Raw genomic sequence first — 24,276 nt, 5'->3', positions numbered from 1 at the left:
AAATTTGCAGATGACACAGAATTAGGATAGATAATTCAATTGGATAATATAATGAGGATTCAAAAAAATTGATGGACTAGAACAGGAATTCTTTGTGTCATAGATCCCTTTGGAAGTCTGGTAAAAACCATTGTTCTTTAAAAAAAATGTTCTTAATTGCATAAAATAGACAAGTACAAAGAAAATAAATTATATTGAAACAAATAGTAATTCCCCTCCACCATTTTAAGTCCATATATCCTCTGAAATCTGTCCATGTAAGGGTTTAAAAAACCTTGGCCTAGAATTGTGAAACAAATGTATAAAATTTATACTTCAGTGCCTAAAGATTTGAGATCTCATGATCCAAATCTCAATTCATCCTACTTTTATCAATGATCTTTCATAGTAAGAGTCCCTTCCCACAGAGAGTCCAGATAAGATCCAGAGGGCCACCTTCTAGGACTTTACATTTTGTGAATATTGGTAGAACACTGGCTATCAATACATATATGATTGACTCATCTTTTCTAATGACATTTCTTACTCTAGTTGCAGAAGGAAAATCATCATTGGAAATCATAGATGCTTCTTGATCCTTTATTTTTTTATTTCCCAGTAATGAAGGTCATCTTTGTAATGTTTCATTTTCCTTTAAAGGAGTCTAGTTGGTATCATTTGCTTATTCATAATGAGTTTCAACATAAGAAATTTTTGTTTCAGTACTAATTAGTATATATTTGAAGGCAGGAAATTATAGAAAATTCTTTTTTTTCCTTCTTCCATTCTTAAGTTAGAAGCATTTTGTGTAGATTAGGTGCAAGCACGCTTAAATTTATGTTCTGCTTAAGTGCTACCACCTATGTGAAAAGCATTTTCCTGACCCTTTTAATTACTACCAGTCTCTTCAACTTGAAATTACTTTTTATTACTTTTTACATACTTTGTATTACTTGAATACATATTGTATCCTCATAATAGAATGTAAGCTTTGAGGGCAGGGTTTGTTTCATTTTTGTCTTCATATCATCTTGTGCCCATCATAGTATTTGTTACATAGTAGGCACATAATACATGTTGAATTGGATTGATTTGAAACATGCTTTTGCCTCCTTGTACTTACCATATACTTCATTCTTTGAATCATGCATTCCCTTGACTTTTTTGAAATTGTAGTATTTTGGATCATTAAAAGCATTCTGTTGTTTGCCAGCACTCTAATCTATTAGCCCACTCTGTTTCTCTTGTTCATTTTGCTATCAACTCATTGTTGTATCATCCCCAAATATCTCCATATATATTGTACTAATGTAGTGAACTGGTTGTCCAAAGGCTTGTCATGGTCCACACAAGTTTTTCCTGTCAAGATTGATTGGCTAATGTCTTGTCATTGAGGAAGCTTGGTAATGTGATAGAGTATATTAAATCCCATTCATTGCCTGTCAAATGGGATGTGTGTGTGTGTATGTGTGTTCCTAGATATCTTGACCATTTATGGACATTCCCTTAGGTACCCTATCTGTTCAAGAGATTCATGATAGTACACACATCTTTGACTAGCCCACACTTTCTTGCTATATTTCTCATTAGATAGTAATAGTCAAAAGGTCATTTAACAAAGATATTTCTGTGGTTACATTTATCAATGACTCATGTAATTTGAGCATATGCACAAGAAAATCCTCAGAGTCCTCTTAAGGTTCTGATTTACTCCATTAAATCAAATGCTTTTATTTTTATTTATTTGTTTTTGCTGAGGCAATTGGGGTTAAGTGACTTACCTAGGGTCACACAGCTAGGAAGTCTTAAGTATCTGAGGCCAGATCAGATTTGAACTCGGGTCCTCCTGACCATTTTTTTTAAACCATCAAACAATAAAAAAAGAATCTAGTAAATGTGTACTTTTGCATCACTTGAAAGTTAAAAAGATATATAATCCATTATGAAATTCTCCCCATTCTCATTTTATTTAATACCAAGTAAGACAAAGATACAGATGTAGATATTCTTTTAAAGATTCTATAAACATGATTAAATAGATATAATGGGTCAATAGTTATTGATAATCTTAATCACCTTTTAGGTATTAATATAGTCCATGATTTTTTCTGCCATTTTGGGGGTGGGGTGGGAAGTGGTACATTATTTTTTCTGTGGTATTTTCCACAAAGAAGAAATAGAAATATGTCAAGTTCTGTATTTGGATTCAAAAAAATCATCAACAGAAATACAGGATGGCAGCATTAATAAGCATTTAATATCCTGGAACATGGGACATGACTGTTCTGGTCAGATAACCTTACAGTATGGAGTTTAGTGATGGATACTATATTTTAGCAAATAGACTAACCAATTAGATGTGGTCCAGAAGAGGATGGTTAGGATGGTGACCATTCTATATTGTTATTGTTTGAAAAGAATGGATTTGTTTATCCTGGAGAAGAGAATGTGATAGCTATATTTAAATATATGGAAAGGTCATTATTCTTTTAGTTTCCAGAGGATGAAGCTAGAAGCAATGAATGGAAGTTACAGATGAAGTTTATAGTTTAATGTGAATAAAAGCTTTCTAACAATTATAGCTATCTAAAAGAGGAATGAAATACCTTAGGAGATAGTAGGTTTCCCATTGCTATTATAAGTATTCATTGGCAACATTAAAGAGAAGATTCTTAAATGTTCAACTGAGGATTGGATTAGAGGAGATTGGATTTTTTTTTTTTTTTTCCTATTCTGGGATTCTGAAATCCTGAAATGAAAGACCTGTTTCTTATGTGCTAGGACCATATTAAAAATTCCATTTTACCTCTTTTTAAGGCTTAGCTCAGGTGCCACTTACTATGTGACACCTTCCCTTCTCACCCTAGTTACAAGTAGTCTCTCCTTCTTCAAATTACATTGTAATTGTTGGCATGTTGTTTTTCCCCAGTAGAATGTTAGCTCCTCAAGGGAAGGTACTGTTACAGTTTTGTTTTTGCAGCCTTAGATGCTAGCATTATGTTGTGTGTATAGAAAGTATGTAATTAACTTTTGTTGAATTGAATTCTGGGAAGAAGAGACATTGTTAATTGCATTGAACTTTATTCTTGACACCAGAGGTTATTTTCTTTTTATTTCTCCAGATGAGACTTTTGCCTTTTGGCGAGGGCTGAAGGATGCTGGTCTCTTAGAAGAAGTGATTCAAGAGTTTCACCAGGAGCTGGTAGAGATGATGAAGGGATTGCAGCAGCGTGTTCAGGATCCTCCTTTACAGCTTCGAGGTAAGAATTTGATAGTAATCATTATAATAGATACTGATTTTGTTCCTATATTGTTTGATGATTAGTATAGTAACTTCCCTCTTCTTCCATTTTCCTGCCTAAATGGAGGTAAGTTTGGGAGAATCATACCTAATATACATCCTACAGCATGGGCCTGACTGGTCTACAAAAGTCTGTTTTTAGTAATTTCTGCCAGTTAAGAAAATTGTACCTTATTTATTTTAAGTTAAGTCTTTTGTATTATATGAATAGCATTCAAAGTCTTAAAGGAAATGTAGGCTACAAAGTAACACCTAGATGAAAGATTCCGCCTTTATTACATTAAAGAGTCCTCCAGATTTCAAGAAGTTTTTTTTTTTTTTTTTTACATTTTATACCTCTTACCATTAGTTCTTACTCTGGGATCCTGATTTGTTGTTTTCCCAAGAAACATGCCAAAATAATTTGCTTATTAAAAAAGTTCTTTTGGATTTAGTTTCTAGTATGTTTTCCTAAGAACAATTCAATGTCCTAGAAAACCATTCTCTCTCTCTGAGAAAAGGTATAGGCCCTTCCTGTGGGAAATTTTCAATATTCTTTTAGAAATTGTTATTCCTGTCTCACATTTTTTCTTTTAAAGATGCTGTCTTACTCAACAATATTGTACAGAATTTTGGAATGTTGGATTTAGTGAAGAAAGTCCTGGCTAGTCACAAGTGCCAGATGGACCGGTCCAGAGAACAGTACACTCGAGATTTGGCAGGTATGTACCACTGGGAAAGAAAAACTCAGCCATAATTATGGCCAAGAATCATGCTTTAGAATAGAATGGTTTCCCAGAATACATGTTAAGAAATCTGTTAAACATCGGTTATCTCCATTATTAGCATCAAATGAACATTGTAAAAATTCAGAACTGCCCAGTATTATTTTTAGATTATGTGCTGTCATAGCTGTGTTGATGCATAATGTATTTTAACAACAAAATAATAAGTATGAAATGTTTATTTCAATTTAATTCCGCAAACAGTTATTAAGCACTTTCTATAGACTAGACAGACTGTCCAACAAACGGGTAACAAAGACAAACCAAAGTAGTTCTTGTTTTTAAACAGCTTCTGTTCTGTTGGGGGAAACAACATGTAGATGGATAAGTATGTTGAAAGTATGTATAGAGTAAATACAAAGTAATTTGAGGATGGGAAGAGAATATTAGCAATTGAAGGTATGGACAAGTTGGAGAGGAGACAGATTGGAGTCAGATCAGTTAGGAAGCTATGTACTTTATGTTAAAGGTGATAAGAGCCAAGGACGTAGTTTGTTGATCAGGTGAGTGGAGGGAAATAGTGAATGAGAGAGATGTTGCAAAGCCAAAAACAAAACTTGCCAATTAGTTGGTTGTGAGGGGTGAGAAAGAAAATAATCCAAGATTCCTTTGAGATTTTAAACCTGGCCATTGGAGGATAGTAGTGATTACACTAAATATAGGGAATTTAGGATCACAATTCTAGAATATCAAGGGATTTGAGATTCCATATAATCTAACCTGCACTTTTTTCTTTTAACAGATTAGGAAACTGAGGCCCAGGGTAATTATTTGACTTGCTTAAAGTCACACAGATCCTTTGACTTTCTACTCTACTGTTCTGGTCCTTGGTCAAGAGGGGTTGGTTCTATTTTTAAGATTTCCATAGAATGTTCAAATAGATATGTAATCTCTAAAACTCAGTAGATAAATAGGATATGGATATATAGATTTAGAAATGATTCTCACAAGATATTTGAATCTACGGGAGCTTTTATGAGAGTGCATGGAGAAAAGAGAAGAGAATTTAGGAAAAACCCCTAGAGGAATATATATGGATAGCACATAGATGAAGAGCCAGCAAGAAACTAAGAAAAAGAGTAGACAGATAAGTAATTGGAAAACCAGGGAAGTCCAGGTAAGAAAAGAGTATCCAGAGGGGATGGTCAGTAGTATCAAGCACTATACAGGTCAAGAAGGATGAAGACGAGGTCAAGAAAAAGCTGCTGATTTGTCAGTTAAGAAATTGTTGACAATCTTAGTGTTTTGATGAGGTCAGGAACCAAGCTATAAGGATAGTGAAATGAACGTGTGAACTTTAACATTACCGTTCTGAATGTGCATCTTTTAAAATAAAAATTATTAATGATGTTTTCCCCCCATGTTTATCAGTACTTACAGTTCTTCCTCTGAATTCCTGAATAAAAGTTTTTCACTGATACAAGACCAGTGCATGGATCACATCTGAGAATACTTGTCTGATTTCTGTACCTCTAGTTCATTGCTTCTTTTCTAAGAGATGAGAAATTGTTTCATTACCAACCTCAGAGTTCTGAGGTCTTTCAAAGTTGTTTCTTCTCTTTTCACATTATTATTATTATTGATATAAATTGTTCTACTGGTTCTGTATCAATTCACATAAATCTCTTCATATTTCTTTGAAACCATCATATTCTTCACTTCACATGGAACAATAAAGTCTCATCATATTTGCATATCAGGAGTTGTATTGCCACTTCTCAATTCATGGGCACCTATTTTATTTCTAGTTTCTCTGCTACCACAAAATGTGTTGCTATATTCTTTCTCTACATACATAGTTTTCTTTTGTTCTTCATGTCCTTTGGAGTATATGACTAATTGTAGACATGTGAGTAAGATTAAAAGTTTAGTGACTATAGGGATATTAATTTCAAAACTGTTTCCCAGAATGTTTGAATTAATTCATAACTCTACCAACAGTGAATTAATGACCTTGCCCTCTCAAAACCCCTCTAACAATGGCTGTTTCCTCTTTTGACATTTCTGCCTATGAGCTAAAATTTCAGAATTGTTTTGGTTTAAATTTCTCTTATTTTTAGTAATTTAGTTCAAAATTTCAAATGTTTAATTGTTTAATTAAGCTTTTACTTAAATCCTAATATTGAAACATCATTATAATTACTTAAACTAGTTTAATAGCAAAATTTAGTTACTAATTTCAGCGAATGAATTATCACTTTTTTCTTTTCTTTTCCATCACTTGACCCACTTTGTCTACCTATCCCTAGTGCTCAGCAGAAGTGCTCCCTTGTGATAAATACTCATCAGATTGGTATAGATGATAGTAGATCAAAATAGGAATTGTGGAGCATGTATGTGTGTATGTGTATATATACATATATACATATATATATGTGTACATATATATATATTCACATGCATATATCTATGTATACTTTTTTAAGAGTATATGTAAGAACACATGTGTATAAACAGCATATATGTCTATATGTGTGTATGTGAGAGTATATTGGCATGTAAAAGTCTCAAGGTATATGGCCAAAGATGTGAAGAGAAATTATAAACTTTTATTATTTTGAAAAGGCAACAGAAAGGACATTAATAATTATTGATCCACATGCCTGTTTTCCAATCTTTACAGTCTTTTTATGAGAATAATACACATGTACACATAAAGGGAGTTTCTAATGAAATTTGGCTTTCATAAATGATATTCTTCCTTAGATTACAGCTGTATGGTTGCATAATTTTATCTGAATTCTAGGGATTACAGAATTCCATTGTGCTTATTATTTGATGATTATAAAAAATTTGTATGGCAAAAATATACTTCAAAAATGTACTTTTCTAGAAGGTTTTTCCATGTATATTGAAAATCAGATATTACCTTGAAAGAATATGAGAATGAGAGAATTTAACAATTCTCTGATTATTTATATAAAGTAAAGCATAGACAAGGAGATGTATATTTGTCAGACATTTACCAGCACCCTGGAAAATAATCAGTGTAACAGTTTTAAGTTTAAGAGAGATTTCACATAAATAATGAGTACCTTCCAGATATTACCAGATGGGTGATATTATACTGATCACATCAAATCTCAGAATATCATGGAGTAGTCTCTAAATTCATAATCACTCAACTTTTTGCCTTATCAAAATAGAAAAACCAAAAAGATGAAGATTGTTTATTGTTACACTCTATTCACTTTCTTGGACAACTTAAAGCTATCCTCCATATTTTTTTATAAATGTAAATGAGTAATGAGTTGCACCTCAGAATTGAACAGGAAATGGAGGTTTGCCTTTGGGAAGCTACAATTTTTTAAAATTAAAGATGCATCTTTTAAACACCAGTTTTCTTCCATTGGTGATATGTAACTATGATTCATGGAGTACTGTAATCTCCAGAGAACTGAAGTTGAGGATCACCCTAAGGTCAAAGAAGAAGTCTGTGGTGAATGTGAACAGACTGAAAAGTTATACAAATAAGGAATCGGTATAAAGAATGTTGTTGGGGACATACACAGCCCAAAAAAAAAAGGGTTAGTCACATAACAAGTACAAGATATAACTGACAGGCTTTGTACTTTCTTCATTGGTATTCATGCAATATGAAAAGAATTTGAGGAAGGCCACTGGCTTACTAGGTTGAGTCGTATGGCAAATTTATGGGAGAACATGGACAAGAGGCACAAAGGGTGAGTTGTAGTTTTCATCATTGAAGAAAAATAGCCATATCATTTAGCTTATAGATCCAGTGAAGTATCTGTATTCTGTGACCTCTGCATGACATTTTATACTTTTGACTCTTCCTATTAAGGCTTTTTTAGATATGTTTCACAGATGTGCCTGAGGGAAGTTCTTAAACATATAAGGGATAAAGGTTATCCGTAACAAAGAATGAAATTGTTAATATGAGTTAACAAAAAATTGAAAAGCTTTTGAGTAATCATATCATTCATAGTTCTCCTACCTAAATAACTAATCCTTGTCTTTTTATTGGTTATTTATTTTCTTCCAGATACTTAAAATAATGGATGCTTACCAAATTTCTGTCCTCTTTCATCTTCTCTTCACTTTTCATAATCTTATTACATGGCATTCTCATTCACCCCTATAGCGTTAGCTTCTATCTTTATTTAAATGACTCCAAAATGTTTCTCTGTGGTTCTCATTTTTTTTTATTAGCTCTAGACCTTCATTTCAACTATATCTGCAAGATAACTCCAGCTGGATGTTACACTATTAGCTTACATTAAATGTGCCCTAGATCAAAATTATCTTTAACTATAAACCTGTTTCTCTTTACTTGATTATTTCAAGAAGGAATACCAGCCTTTACCCATAAAGTCAGAATATTAGAGCTGAAAGGAATCATTTGAGGTAATTATTCCTTTAGATTGATCTTATAAATAAGAAAAATGTTACTTCATGTTACATTGTAAATATGAGGCTGAAATTCAATCAAGTATTTTGAGTCTTTTGACAATAAATATGATTATTCTATTACATCAAGCTCTTCCCATGTTTGAAATACTGGTCTTATCTTTGATTACTCTGTTTTGTTTATTTAGTTTCCATATCCTCTTGATTCTATTTCTGATATCTTTTGTATCTCCTTTTCTCTGTTTCTACTAACAATATCTTATTATATAATCTTTCTACTTCTTGGACTTTTGTAATAGTCCATTAATTTCCATTATTCTTTGATTACAGAGAATGATTTCAGGTATTCCCAAATATGGCTTAGGGAAGAGTTCTTAAGAAAACAAAGGATAGATATGATCACAAATAGATCATTTCAGTTACAAACCCAAATCAGAGTCAGAAACCTGCAGAACTTTAGACAAGGAGGACAATTAGCAGACTTTGTCCTAAATTACACCACTTTTGGAGCACTGAAGGCTTGCAGATCCCTGAAAGAACCAGAATGATACAACATTCAATATGCCACGAAAGTTGGAGAAGGTCCTAAGACAACAAAAGCTCAGCTCAGATATTACCCCTAGAAATATAGAGAGACTGGCTCTAACAAAGTCCAGAGTCAGAAAGTAGGTTGTAATAATAAGAGTTGTTTTGGTGACAAGAAACTTGAGATATATTCAGAAGAGTATGATTCCAAAACAATTACAAGCAAAGCCTCAGGGAAAAAAAAAAGGCAGCTTGGGCAAAAGTCCCAACCAGAATTTCTGGAAAAAATAAAGTAAGAATTTAAAGGGAAAAGAATTAAAGGTAATTAAAGACTCAATGAGAGTGATAGAGGAAGAAAGTAGAATAGAAATGAGAGCTATGTAAAAAAAACTACATGAAGAGAATTAACAGCTTGGAACAAGTTATACAAAACCTTATGCAAAGGGGAAAAAAATACTCCCTGAAAATTCAAGTTGACCCAACGAAAGTTAATGACTCCATGAAATACAGTGAAATATTAAAATATATTGTTAGCTATATGGAACATTGCTCCATATGTCTCATTATAAGAGAAGTTCAAATCAAAAGAAGCCTGAGATTTCATTCCATCCATTAAAGATGACAAAAGATGGTAATAGTGTTGGAAGGGTTGTGGAAGCAGAGTCATGTATTTAATACTGTGTTGGTTTAGCTTTGATTTGGTACAACCATTTTGAAGCATTTCAGTCATGGGGTCTATCCAAAGAAAATGTCTGAAGCCCAGAGATTTGTGGAACAAGAAGGAGGCCAGTGTTACTGAATTAAAAAGTATTTGCTAGGAAGTAAAGAATAAGAAGGCTGGAAAATGGGGAGGTTCTATTATGAAAGGTTCTGAACACCAAACAGACATTTTTGTTTTCAATCCTAAAAAATGACAAAAGATCAGAGTTTATTGAGTGGGGATGGAGTAGGTGAAGAACATCAGATCTATTCTTTATTCTTTTTTTTTTTCCTGAGGCAGTTGGGGTTCAGTGACTTGCCCAGGGCCACACAGCCAGGAAGTGTTAAGTGTCTGAGACTAAATTTGAACCCAGATCCTTCTGATTTCATGGGTGGTGCTCTATCTACTGCACTACCTAACTGCCCCTATCAGAGCTATTCTTTAGAAAAGTCACTTTAATGGATAAATTGGTATGGGGAGAAATATGAAGTAGGCAGACCCATCAGCAGGTTTTTGCAGTAGTCCTGATGTGAAGTGATGAAGGCCTACACTGTGGTAGCGTCAGTATCAGAGGGAATAAGGGGCGTATCTGAGATGTTGCACAGTTAAAAGTGACATCACAACAGATTGGATGGGTGATGGTTGTGGTAAGAGATAGGGAGAAGTCAAGCTTGACAACTCAGGTTGTTAGCCTAGGGTAATGGCAGGATAGTGTTGCCTTTGACAATAATAAGGAAGTTGTTGGGGGAAAAATAATGATTCAGTTTGGACTGTTAAAGTTTAAGATATCTACTGGACATCCAGTTGCGAGATGTTTGAAAGGCATTTGTAGAAGGGAAACTGAAGGTTAGTAAAAGAGAGAAAGGTAGATATAAGAATCTTAAGATTTGAGAATTATAGAGATGATAATTAAATCCATGGGAACTAATGAGGTAACCAAATGACTTCACTTGGTAATATAGAGAAAGAAGTGAATTCGGTCCAGGACAAACCTTGTGGGGCACATATGGTTAAGAGAATGTGATGTGGAAGCAAATCTAACAGGAAACTGAGGAAGAGTAGTCAGGTAGAGAATCAGGAACAAGTAATGTCCTAAAAGTGTTGAGAGAAGAGAATATCAAGGAGATGATGTTCAACAGTGTCAAAAGCGAGCAAAGCAGTCAAGAAGGATTGGCAAGATCATTGGAGAGAATGGTGTTGGTAGAAGCTTAAGAGAAAGAGAGAAAAAAAGTAGAGACACCTGTTATATTTTGTCACAAAAGAAAGAATAGAGGAAAATAGTGGGGATGGATCAGATGAGAATGTTTTGTTTTTTGAAGAGAAGGAAACTTAAGAATATTTATCGATGGCAGGGAGAGTTGAAATTAAGATAGAGTGAGAATGACAAGAGGGGGTCAATCTGTTAGAGAAGACAGGAGGGAATGGAATTTCTTTTACAGGGAAAGGGGTTTGCTTAATTAAGAACATCTTTTCTAAGATGAGTGAAAGGAGATAGTGGGAGAAAGCATCTGAGTTTAAGAGATGACAGAACTCACAATGAATATCCTCAATTTTTTTCTATAAAATATGAAGATTCTAATCTGCGAGGAGAGGAATAGGAGGGAGCCATGAGAGATTTGAGGAAGGTTGAAAAAGTTTGGAAGAGCCTCTGTGGAGAGTGGAACAGTGAATTGATAAGGGTAATGTAGAAGGATTGCCTAGAAGCAACTAGGACCCAGGTGGTGATACATGCCATGTATTTATAGTGAACCCAGTTAGAACAGTTGCTTCATCTTTGTGTGAAGGAGCAAAGGTAATTTTCAGTGCCTAGCTTGAATAGATCTATATGGATCTCTAGCTCTAGTTTTTTTTTTTTTTCCTGAGTTCTAATCCTAAATATAAACTTATCTATTCAGTATTTTGAACTGAGATGCAGACATCTCAAACTTAACATGTCCAAAATAGAACTCATTTTCTTTTCTCTTAATCCTACTCTTCTGAACTTCTCTAGAACTGTCCAGGATGCTAACATCCTTCTTCTAGTCACCCAAGTTCACAATCTCAGTCTTATCTCTATCTCTTCACTCTTGTCAGTTGCCAAATCATATTCTTTCTTCACATCTAATTGCATACTTGTCCCTTAGCATCGTCACAGCCATCACCCTTGATCAGTCCCTTTTCACCTTTTATTTGGGCTATTACAATAGCCTACTTGGTCCTTGCTTCAGGTCCCTCCCTACTTCAGCCCATCCTGACCCAGATATCACCTTTGCAAGTAAGTGCTCAATAAATGCCTGCTGATTGATTAATTGATAAGTGGTTAAAAAAAAGTGGCTTACATGTCTGTGCCCTTTGACCCAGAGATCTCATTGTTAGGTCTATAGCACAAGGAGGTTGAAAGATTCCTTGTACAACAAAATATTTGTAGTACCCATTCTCTGGCAGTAAAGATCTAGAAACAAAATAGGTTCTCATCTAGTGGGCAATATCTAAACAAAATATGATGCAAGGATGTGATGGATTATTACTATGCTGTAAGAAATTGTAAGTGATGAATATAGAGAAGTGTAAAATTTAAATGAACTGATAAAAAATGAAGTAAGCAAAACCAAGGAAACAGTGACAATATCAATGTAAAGAACAGCAGCCACAAAGTAAAAGTGAATGTTACAAAATTACAGAGTATAAGCAAGGTCCCAAAGGAGAGATAAAAGAAGATAATTTCCCTTTTTTTCTAAAGGTAAGAGGTACACAGATGTGAAATTATTGTTATATCATTTATATCAACTTAAAGTGTTGTATTCTTGCTCCTAGAGAACTAAGCAGAAAAAGGAAAGTAATATCCACAATGAGCACAACAAAGCAAACAAAAAACCAAAATTGAGTGTTGTGAAATTATGATGACTAAGTTTGCTTCTGGAGAAGAACTGAGAAAATATACTTCTTTCCCTTTGTATTTACTCATATTTGGTTAATAAAAGTGAATAAAGAAGCATTTTTTAAGGACTTACTGTGTACAAAGTCCTGTACTAAATGCTGCTGGAAACAAATTCAAAAAGAGAAAAAGTTCTTTTCCCTCAGGGAGCTTGCATTCTAATAATGGGAGATAATACATGTAGGGTAGTGGTGTCTGTAAGGAATATTTTGGTAAGTGATGTTGGGTGGTCCATATTTCCAGTGCTATTAATGATTTGATGATGAGTCTAGAGCTGGAAAAATAGTATTTCCTTAGTGACAGATTAGATAGCAAGAAAATGACTGAAGCCATTTTAGATATAGACACCAAGAGAAAATAGTGTATTTGCTTAGTGACAGATTAGATAGCAAGAAAATGGCTGGAGCCATCTTAGATATAGACACCAAGAGAAAATAGTGTATTTGCTTAGTGACAGATTAGATAGCAAGAAAATGACTAGAGCTATCTTAGATATAGACACTAAGAGAATAGAATGAGCCTTTGGGTAAAGAGCTCAAGATTTGAAAGTATTAACTTCCTAGATAATGGTCTTTGTTTTAGAGTGTAACATGGTGGATGGAAAGAGAATGCACCTAGTGTAGGATGATGTGTCAGTTTTGCTGACCTGATTTTTTTTTCCTCTTCATTAAAAAAAAATTTTGTTACAGGAGATAATTTTGCTTTACAGAAAGGATTGGAGCAGGGAGAAGGTATATTTTGCAAAGAAGCTAATGTAAAAACAAAAAGATACCAGTTTAAAAAGAAAGAATCTCCAGTGGGTCCCTATTAACCATCATATAAAACTGAAATTTCTTTGCTTACAATCTAAGCCCTCTACATCTTAACACCTTTGTTTTCTAGCCTTAAGTTCATATTATTTTCCTCTTTGCATTCTAAACTTGATCCATTTCAATCAAACTGAATCACTTTATCCCCTTAGAAGTTCTCCATTATGTTTTCTGGTTTCTATGTTTTTACTCATATCCTTTGTCCCATTCTGTACATGCTGAATTTTTACCCATCCTTTAACATCTGACTAAAATAATCACCTCTTCATGAAACCTGTGTTCTCATGGTAGGAACAACCTTTCCTGTCAAACCACAGTACTCATATTATACTTATCTTTCTTTCTTTTTTTTTCCTCTGTAGTATTTTAATTAAACAAGGATAATAGCACAGTGTTCAGCATAATTGTATGTCTTTCAATACATTTTTGTTGTGTTTGGGTTCCTCATCAGTTGCAGATGGTACTCTTTCCCCACAATCATTGGCTTGTCTCATTTTGTTTCTTGTTTCCCCCTCAGCTTTAGAGCAGCAGTGTGATGAGCACCGGAAAAGAGCCAAGGAACTGAAGCATAAATCCCAACACCTGAATAATGTACTAATGACTTTGACCCCTGTCTCTCTTCCACCACCAATGAAACGTCCCCGACTTACAAGGGCTACATCTGGGCCAGCTGCCATAACCTCTCAAGTACTGACCCAGTCTGCACAGATAGCCCTCACTCAAGGAGTACCAGTCTCTCAGCTTGCCAACCTACCCCTGAGCAAAGTGGTATCTACTCTTCCATCTACCATATTGGGGAAAAGTTCAACCCAAGTTTCTCCTGCGAGTTCCCCAGCCTCACCACTACTTGGGGGATATACTGTATTGGCTTCTTCAGGTTCTAATTTCCCCAGCACTGTGGAGATCCATCCTGATGCTTCCAATCTCACTGTACTCAGCACAGCAGCAATGCAGGATGGCAGCACTGTGGTTAAAGTGGTGAGCCCTTTCCAACTGCTCACTTTGCCTGGCTTGGGTACCACCATACAGAACGTAACACAGGTGTCTCCTAGTGGTAGTACAATTGTGACCGTGCCATCTAGCGCTGTGGAGAGTGGAGCAACATCAGAGGAGCATACCACCATTGAGGTAACCACGGTGTCAGAAGATCATGATCAGAAGTAAAAAGAATAAAAATTTTTTTAAAAGAAGGAAATGGACCTGTAACAGAACACTTAAAAATGGATTGTGTCTTTGAGAGCTGCCTTTTCCCAGTCTGTGCTGCAGAGTTAAGAAAATGAGGGTAAAAAAGGTAGAAGGAATCAAAACTTGGAGATAACTTGGCTAAAGTGGGTAATGGTGAGGCTGCTGAACCAAAGAGAGAGAAAAGAGAGAAAAAACACCAAAAATAAACAAACAAAAAAGGGTTAGATGAATTATTACAACTTATAAAAAATTTTCAAGTACTAAACTTTTCTCCCCCTTTTTTCCTGGGATATGTATTTTTCCATCTATTGCTTAATAACATGGTTTCACATTTAGAAGTAACAGGAAAATGAGTAGCAAGAAGCAAGTCCAGATAAAATAGGAGGGTGGATGAAAAGTAGAAGATGAAAAATAATTGAAGAGATATTTGTGAATGTGGACCTAAAGAGCCTCAGGAAAATGTTGATTCTCTAAGAGTAACATTACATATCAGTTCTTGGGATTTTGATCCCAGGGTTTTCTGTCGCTTTGTTGTCATTTCCTGTGAAGGTTAGTTTGGTTTACAGCATAGGGTATTTGGTAAAGTTCAGTTAATGCATTTTTGCACCAGATGAGGTCTATATAAGACTTAGGAGCTTGGGATGGCAAATATCTGCACAACTTGGTGCAAATCAGTAGTCACATGTGCCTGTTTTTGTTTTTTTTTCCCAGTTCTAGCCAAGTTCCTTGCCTGAGGTCTGAGAAGTGTTCAAGGGAAAAAAGGGACAATAATAAAGGTCTTGGGGACCATACCCAAGTGTGGAAAATCCATGGATCCTATGGATTTGGTGTCTTCCCACAGTTTTTCTGTAGGTTTTAATTTGAATAGTTTCCTTCCTTCCCCTTCCTTTTATAATTATATATACATTATATTTTTATATAATGTATATGTGTACACACACAGGTCTGGGAGAAAACTTTAGAGGAATCTTTCAAGGTGCAGGTGAATGAGTTCAAAGCAGGCCACATTGAGATACAAACTTCCTTTCTCTGTCTCAAGGTGGGTACTAAGAAAGGAGAGGGCATAAAAGGGGCCAATAAATGTGAATATTTTACCCCCAATCTAGGAAGATTGAGCTAATGAGTCAGTCTATTTGTCCTATATATGATCCTGACTAGGCCAGATTAAACAAGTAGTTTGAATATTTCAAAAAGAATCATTTCAACATTCAGGGAAAGTTAAATTTGTAACATTTTTAACAAAAGAATGCTAGATATATAGGTTTCCTAAAATGACTCGAGTTTGTATGTTTTATATTTTTAAATGGCCTAGCATTGTATTGGAATCCTCAGAAGATAATCTCATAAGTTTATCTGAACCAATATTGAAAATTCTTGGGCTACTTTGCTTTTCTCTATGCTTGGGGACTTGGGGACCTTGCACTGAGAAGAAGTAATTCTGGCTTTTTAGTGGCCATCACAACAGCTAGTAGGTTATTTTTTAAAATTGTATTACATTCACATTAAGTAACCCCAGGAACATAAGAATACACCTATCATCTAGGAACCCAGTATGATTAGGCTTTGCCCAGTGTTGGGATATATACTAAATAGATATTAAAACAATAACAGGTTACCAGAAATATAACTAAAATTTTGATAATAGTAGGGCACTCAACTCTTTGTAAATCTATGAATAAGATACATACAGTATATTAAATGTTACTGGGTTATAAGATTTAAATTTGGTGGTTACTCAGTGTTGCTTTCATACCTCACACATACAGCTTTTTAGCATAGATTTATCTCAAGAGCCACCACTATAGCACATTTTGTCAGACATAGCCTGACTCTCTCTGCCACCTGAGCCTTCAACAACTGGAAGTCTGGTGTGTACAAATCCTGTTTAAATAGCAGAGTTGGATATGCTTAAGCATATCCTTGGCCTCAGAGCATTACTTTGGATTTGCCAATAATATTTAAATCATGAAGTCCAACTGGCTATTACTAAAAGTTTAAAATGGCACAAATATATGGCTGCAGAAAGATCATGTGCAGTGAAAATGTTTCCTGCTCTGGGATCTGGGTTTAGGAGGACTCTGCTCATAGTCAGAATATAGTAAGGAAACAAACCATTGAATTCTGCTTGATTGTGAGGTCGTAAGCAACTTGCTGAGATGTTCTGTGTTCCGTGTCACATGCGTAAAGGGAAAGCATTGCTCATAAGATACTCTTGAGCTGCTAGAGAGATTGGTCTTAGAATAAAGAATACAAATTACATTCTGGGTCAAAGAAAAAGTTATTTTTCATTAACTAATTTTGAAGTTTCCTTTGTCTTTTTTGTTTATTTTTTAAAGAAGAAAAATTCTTTCTTAAGACTAAGGACATTTTCTTGCAGGAAAATATCTTGCAGTAATCTGGAAGATCAAAGTGCCTGAGTCACAATTTTAAATTTGGAAATTCTTGAATTTAAATTATTACTTTTTGTAATTTTCTGGCCTTTGCTGACTCTTAAATTCCTTCTTCAAATTGTCCCCTGATTTATTGGGAAGGATTGATTAGCTCCAGCATGTGTTATTCTTTCCAGCAGCCTCATAGCTTATTCCAGGGAGCTTGGTGATAAGGAAGTTGAAGTCTGTCAGGTATAATTTCTTAAGAAATAGAAGGAAGTGAAAATATTTATTGAAGTGATTTTTCTTACACTTCTTTCTGGCTATAGAGTGTGTCCTGTGTTGTAAGTTTACTTTATTAGGGCAGCTAAAAGTATACAATCTCATCACTGGCCTAAAACATATTTTTCTTTATTTGTGCATGCACGTGTACTTGTGTGTGCATGTATTTTGAAGGAAATTTTGGCCATAGCCCAGTTCCTGCCCTCATAGACTAATTATGCCTTTGCTTATAGGTCAAGCCAGTTTAACGTTTGTTTCCTATAACAGTCTTGCAGCCCAGCAGCCCAGCAGCCCTTTCATTCATTGTCTGACTAGTGACTATTGTGGGTATCTTTTTTCTTAAGTACATCAGGGCTATATGAGGAGACCAGTAGGTCACTCATTGTTTCTTTACTCTATTTGAAGCCATTATTAGAAAACTGACTTGATTTAACATAGTGTGGCTTCAAGTGGAGTTTATTTTAAAACGTATCACACTATATTCCTTCGAATTGATTCATATATAAATCTATTGTTTTTCCTAAGACATTCCCACTTCTCTATTGAGACTTTTATCCAATACTGCTATTCTCTCACTGTGTCAAATTACTGAAGCCCTGGTGTCTTCTCTGTTAAACTTTGTTCACTTTTCTGTTATGAGTCATTTGGTTACATACCAATAATGACTTAATTATACTCACTTTTAAAATAATTTTTTCATGCTTCAGTTATGAGTCATATTACCTGTAGAAATTTGATTATACTTGACATAATTAGCTTAAGGGACTAAAAGGGAGTGGTGGTATTGACTCATTATCTTATATATGATGTAACAAATTTAAGTCCAAAGGCTAAATGTTCTCTCAGTGCTGTAGGTTAAAGTATACCTACCATTTTCATTAAGCCCTGTAGCCTTACTATGTTAACAGTGGTTCAGCAGGCCAATCTAGCAACAGGTTTTTTTTCTGATGCTCATAGAATCCTATGCTGATCTTATCAATGTCCTCATTCTTGAAGGCTCTGTATACACAGTGAATCAGACTTAACAATAGTCATCCTCATATTTTCCTTTCTTAATGGGGTGCTGTTGGGATAAGAATCATGTCACTAATTAAAAAAAATGGTTGTTACCCTTGGGAAAAGCCTTTCATATGGTTTTCTATTTTAAATACTTAATTGCACTCTACCTTTTTCAGGCTGTCTATATAACATCCACGGTCCTTTCTAGCTCTAAATCTATGATCCTATGATCTTTAATAAATATGAAGCTAAAGGACCAAATGGAGTAAGTGGGTTAATTTCACTTAAAGCAAGAGCAGGAAACCTTTCCATCTTTGCCCCCTTTTGACCTATTGACCCATGAGGGAGAAATTCAGTTTTACAATCTAGCACAAATCAAAAGCAACAATGAAGTGCCACAAACAAAATTTAAAAATTTGTTGCCTATTGTTAACATGTTCTCAACTTCAAGTTCATGATTTCATTAACTCTGTTCCCTCACTCCATCATCAGTACCTTTAAAGAATTGATAGACCACACACATTAAAAAGTGTTTTTCTAAAAGTGCATCTTTTAAAGACCTGTATTTTTTTAAGGACTTGCCACTGGCTAGATAAAATCAAGCAGAGAAGGACAACCCCAGTCTTTGGGCCATAGTCTTAGAGGATGATGCTACCAGTTTAAGTTTCTAACGTAATTAGTAAATGATTTTCTCCTAAAAGGGAGAGATTTTTTTTTTTTTTTTATGTGCAAAGGTATGGATCCATTTGTTCTTTACAATGATTTTTGAACCCTGTCAGTAGAGACTCCTTAGTTAACTTTTAGTATTCATTGTACCTAATAAAAGATGACTTCAACTGAATGAAAAGTTCTTGTTCTTTTCAAACCCTTAAGTAATATTTTAATAATTGAATCTTTTGCTTCATTTGGAAATATGGGGCTAAGGCCGAGATACGGTATTAGATAATGAAAGGTATGATTTCTGGAAGATAGTGATACATACTTACAGAAATCATACCCCACTTAAACTCATCTACAAACAAATTATTGCTTCTGTAGCTAATATTTTCATATACAGCAGCACACAGCAGGCCCCCTTCCCAAAACCCCTGCTGTATTTAATTTATGTAAATTAAAAGTAGCACATGTACTCTACATACTGTCTTTTTAGGACACAGGTTCCAGTTAGCATTCTTTGCCCTCACAAACCCCTCAAAGGATTCTGCTCTTCTTACATGGGTCAGGACTTTAACCCTAAAACTAAAAGTAAGAATACTCTGAAACCGTGTACAAGAGACAGGTTTGCCATAAAATGAAAACTGTAAATATAGACAGACTGGTTTTATTTGACTTCCATTTTCCAGAAGATCTGGAATTGAAAGTTGCTTTTCCTAAGGGAATATTTGTTTCCTATCAGTGCCTGCTCAGAGATGATTTGGGAGGAAGGGTTGACATTTTGAGTTCTGTTTTGTATATTGTTTTTGCCAGTATCTGCTTGATATTTTGATTTAAAATAAAAAAAATTTTTTTTCATATCTTGTGTCTCCTGATTATTGAGGATTTTTGAATCAGGTTTAGTTTAAAACATTTTATCTTTTTATTTTCTATTTTTTCAATTACATGTAGAAACAATTTTTAACATGTGTGCTTTTTCTTTTATTTTGAATTCCAAATTTTCTCCTATACTCCTTCCCTTCCCTTTTTATTGGGAAGGCAAGCAGATTGATTATATATACACATATATAACCAATTTACACACACACACACACACGCACACACACACAGTCATGCAGAATACATTTCCATATTAATCATGTTGTAAAGGAAAATAGAGTCCTTCCATACCCCCCAAACCTTCTACAAATGGAGCAAAATAAGCTTAAAAATTATGTTTTGATTTGCACTTAAGACTCCATGAGTTTTTTCTCTGGAGGCGGATAGCATTTTTCTTCACAAGTCCTTTGTAATTGTCTTAGATCACATATTGCTGAAAATAAGTCATTCATAGTTAATCATTATGCAATAGTGTTTCTGTGTCCATTGAAAAATATCCTGCTGTACTGTCAGCTCTTAAATGCACTTGAAGAACTTATGGTATATAATGGACTTTTAAAAAAATCATTCAGGGAATTCAAATTTGAATTTGGATAAATGTTAAATTTTTCTAAGTGCCACACACTGACCACACGATAGAGACAGACTAAATGAAAGTCTGCCCTCAAGGACATTCAAATGGGAAGTGGGAATGAGTGGTAGGTGAGATGAAACATATATACACAGTAAGTAAATTAAAAGTAATTTACAGAGATCAGGATCATAACAGTTCAGGAAATCAGGAAAATCCTCTTTTGTAGGAAGTGACTCTGAAGGAACATTTTTGAAGTTAAGGATTCTAAGAAATAGAGGTGAAGAGAGAACACCATCCAGGTTGGGAGTGGGGTGGGGTTTAGGAACAGTCTCAAAGATAGTCTGTGCATGGTTCAGAAGCAGAAGGCAAAATGTAGCATATGGGAAATTCAATTCCCTTCTAAATCACCTGCAATCTGGCTTAAGTTCTCATTTAACTGAAGAGTCCTCTCTACAAGATTATTGATGATCTCATAATTGCTAATATTTAGGTCTGCAACTTTTTACAAGGTCCCTTGTCAAACCTTCCCTTTTGAACTTTCTTACTATCATAAGTACTACATCCTAATTACCTACACTAGAAAAGTGGTTATCATCTTCAACCCCTCTTCATTCATGTCACATAACCAGTTTCTGAGTCATGGCCTATTTCCACAACTGTTGTGAATCTCCCCTCTCAGTACTTGGCACTCCCACAACCATCACCCTAATTCAGTCCCTCTTTACCTGGGTGATTGCAATAGCCTTTCCAGTGCTCTCTGATTCTAGTTTCTCTATACTCTAACCCATCACTAAAACTTTATATTTCCCCCCCTCCATACAAGCTTTGCTGCTGCTATGTTGACCTTGTACATGACCTTCCCCTGATCCCAGCCTTTTTTATCTGCTGATTCCATATTTGAAATTTGCAAGAGATACTTAATGGGAATTTAATAAATACTTCAACAAATACTATTGTTGGCTTTTCTGTCTTTTTTTAAAGTTGTTCATTCTTTTTTCAGTTGTGTCCAACTCTTTGTGACTCCATTTATGGTTTTTTTTTTTTTCCCATGGGAATCATGTAGTACATCTTTATTGAGTAGAATGGAGTTCTTATGTACAAGTTATCATTAGTAACATGTTGCAACTTTCTTGAACTAGCTATTCATCTTTCCATTGTCCTTTAGGTTAATTCTAATTTTAGATCACAATGTCCCATGATTTTTTTTTCCCCTTATGCAATGTTTTCTTTTCTTTTCTTTTTTTTAATATTTTATTTTATTTTATAATAACTTTATATTGACATAATACATGCCAGGGTAATTTTTTTTTTACAACATTATCCCTTGCACTCATTTCTGTTCCGATTTGTCCCCTCCCTCTCTCCACCCCCTCCCCTAGATGGTAAGCAGTCCTATATATGTTAGATATGTTGCAGTATATCCTAGATAACAATATATGTTTGCAGAACCGAACAGTTCTCTTGTTGCACAGGGAGAATTGGATTCAGAAGGTAAAAATAACCCGGGAAGAAAAACAAAAAAGCAATGCAAATAGTTCACATTCCTTTCCCAGTGTTCTTTCTTTGAATGTAGCTGCTTCTGTCCATCATTTATCAATTGAAATGGAGTTAGGTCTCTTTGTCAAAGAAATCCACTTCCATCAGAATACATCCTCATACAATATCGTTGTTGAAGTGTATAATGATCTCCTGGTTCTGCTCATTTCACTTAGCATCAGTTCATGTAAGTCTCTCCAAGCCTCTCTGTACATTTATGGTTTCTTGACAAAGATACTGGAGTGGTTTGCCATTGCTTTCTCCAAGTCATTTTACAGATGAGGAAACTGAGACAGAGTTAAGTAACTTGCTCAAGTCACACAGCTATTAAGTTGAGACTGGATTTGAACTTAGGAAAATGAGTCTTTGATTCCAAGCCCACTGTTCTATCCACCTTTCTTCAATGTTTATCTTAAATCCCACCTTCTTCAAGAGTTCTGCTAGCTTTCTCTCATCACTACAAGTGCCTTCCCTCTGGTATTATATTCAGTATATAAGCAACACTAGCATTTACATGTACAGTATATTTAATTTCCAAACTTTCTCTACCAATGCAGTTGAATAACTGTTCTATAACTTTATGGTTTTTGAGAGCTGCCTCAGACATTGAGAGTTTAAATGACTGCCAAGATCACAGAATGAGTTTGTATTAGAAATTAGACTCTTAAGATTGGCCCTTTATTCATTACAGCAACCCAAAGTTTATAATACCATGAACTACTGAGAAGTTTATAATTTTCTCTTTAAATTAGTTTAATAGTGACCATATGTCTTTAAAAATAAGGATACTTCTATTTGAAATAACTAAAAATTTGTTCATTTACCTTTTCTGTACAGGCTATACTCTTTAAAAAAAAATCTTTAAAAATAAGAATACCTCAATTTGAAATATCAAACTGTTCATTTGCCTTTTCTGTATAGGCTATTCTCGTTTTTTTTTTTTTTTTTTAATTCTCAAATTTCTTTATGTAAAATTTATCACCTTTAAAAATCTGGCTCATGAAGGTGGACAACACTTTTATTTTTTGATCATTTAATTTTTGTTGTGAATACAATACCAACTTTATTATATTTCCTTTCCCCATGTACTCAAATCATAAATGTGTCATCATGTTTCTCAAACAAAAAGTAATTATTAAACAATGATATTAATATTAAGAGAATCATTTATTGTATATTAAACCAATATATAAAGTTGTTACTTGTTACTAAGAATAAGTAGGCAACTTATTTTCAAGTTGGTACTACACTTATATATAGTATACTTATGACAAATAAAAATGTATTGTTAGGAATAAAACAACAAAATTGTTGTTGACTTGTCTTAAAACCCAAAACACTCTGGCTTACATTGAATGACCAATAATCGCTTTTGTGGTTATTGAAGGTTTTTTAGATTTTGATGGTTTAGGATGAGTATAAATATCAATTATTTTTTGTTCTGGACAGAAATTCTCTGGCCAGAGGTCTTCCCTTCCCAGAATGATATCTTTGTGATGGTAAATTGGGGTATCTTTGATCTCGACTCTCACCCAGCTTTTAGTCGTTGAATGGGCATTGTTTCAGACCAACTGAAACCTGGGAAAGACCTAAATTTAGAAAATCAAAGTCACTTACTGCATCTTGAGCCATTGCTGTCATCTTGATTTTGTCTTGCCACTGGATTGGAAGATAAAGTAGGGACTGATGTCTTTCACAGCTCTGCCTCAGTCATGTTCAGTTCATGTGCAATTTAAGACCTCAATCACCTTGTAGTGTCATATTTCTTTTCGAGAACTAAGGATGAACAACAATGTCCAATTTATATTCTACATATTTTGTTTTTTATATATGTTATCTCTTTGATTGAAATGTGAACTCTATGAGGGCAAGCACTATTTTTGCCCTTCTTTTGTTAAGATAATAGGAAACATCCTGTTTTTCAGAGCGAGGGCCCAGCAAGCAAGCTTTGCCCTGAGCTTGACATAACAACAATCCTTTTCTTTTACCTTCTGGAACTGATGGTCCCTGAGCCTGGGCAAGCACTAACAGGCTCAGCCACGAAGCCCTGCTGTGAGTGGTCTTATTGTCACTAGGCAATTTTGCCTCACTGTGGCTGCTATAACTCACTGTTGCTGTTGTGCCTCACTACTGTTGCTACACTACACTGTTTGACTCTTTGTCTAGTCAGTCACAAGTATATAAATCAAGGTTCAGCCCCACGAAAGTGGGTCCTCTCACTAGGGGTGGGGCCCTAGCACATGGGGTCTTGTTGGCAAGCCGTCTCTCTCACTTTGAAATTAAACTTCTGTTTGATTCCTGACTCTCCTGTCTCTAGCCTGTTCTATTTGGCTCTGGCCACCCACAGGTTAGAGGCCAGTTCCATCCGGTTGACATTAATTAGTGTCAGAAGTGGGATTGGACTTGGAACCGGGCCAATGGACGCTCTAGTACCA

General features: G+C 34.8%; 1 protein-coding gene and 1 long non-coding RNA gene across 2 annotated transcripts in view; one reads left to right on the top strand and one right to left on the bottom strand.

The window, feature by feature from the left end:
• GMEB2 (glucocorticoid modulatory element binding protein 2) overlaps window positions 1–19,712 on the top strand; it is a 57,377-nt gene extending 37,665 nt beyond the window's left edge. Inside the window, exons 8-10 of the mRNA XM_051976778.1 lie at window positions 3,102–3,239; window positions 3,859–3,981; window positions 13,881–19,712. Of these exons, the coding sequence (XP_051832738.1) occupies window positions 3,102–3,239; window positions 3,859–3,981; window positions 13,881–14,527 (908 nt within the window). The 3' untranslated portion in view covers window positions 14,528–19,712. The remainder of the gene's footprint in view (window positions 1–3,101; window positions 3,240–3,858; window positions 3,982–13,880) is intronic.
• Window positions 3,041–23,945, bottom strand: LOC127549042 (uncharacterized). Its single transcript, XR_007950507.1, has 4 exons — window positions 23,830–23,945; window positions 23,459–23,617; window positions 5,423–5,535; window positions 3,041–3,232 (listed from the first exon to the last, which is right to left on the bottom strand). It is a non-coding gene; the product is annotated as an uncharacterized LOC127549042 (long non-coding RNA).
• Between the last annotated feature and the right edge of the window lie 331 nt (window positions 23,946–24,276).

The sequence above is a fragment of the Antechinus flavipes genome, chromosome 2 (genome assembly GCF_016432865.1).
Source record: "Antechinus flavipes isolate AdamAnt ecotype Samford, QLD, Australia chromosome 2, AdamAnt_v2, whole genome shotgun sequence".
NCBI classification, from domain to species: Eukaryota; Metazoa; Chordata; class Mammalia; order Dasyuromorphia; family Dasyuridae; genus Antechinus; species Antechinus flavipes.
The sequence above is the reverse complement of the archived record's forward strand: the minus strand, read 5'-3'. Positions and strand labels throughout refer to the sequence as shown.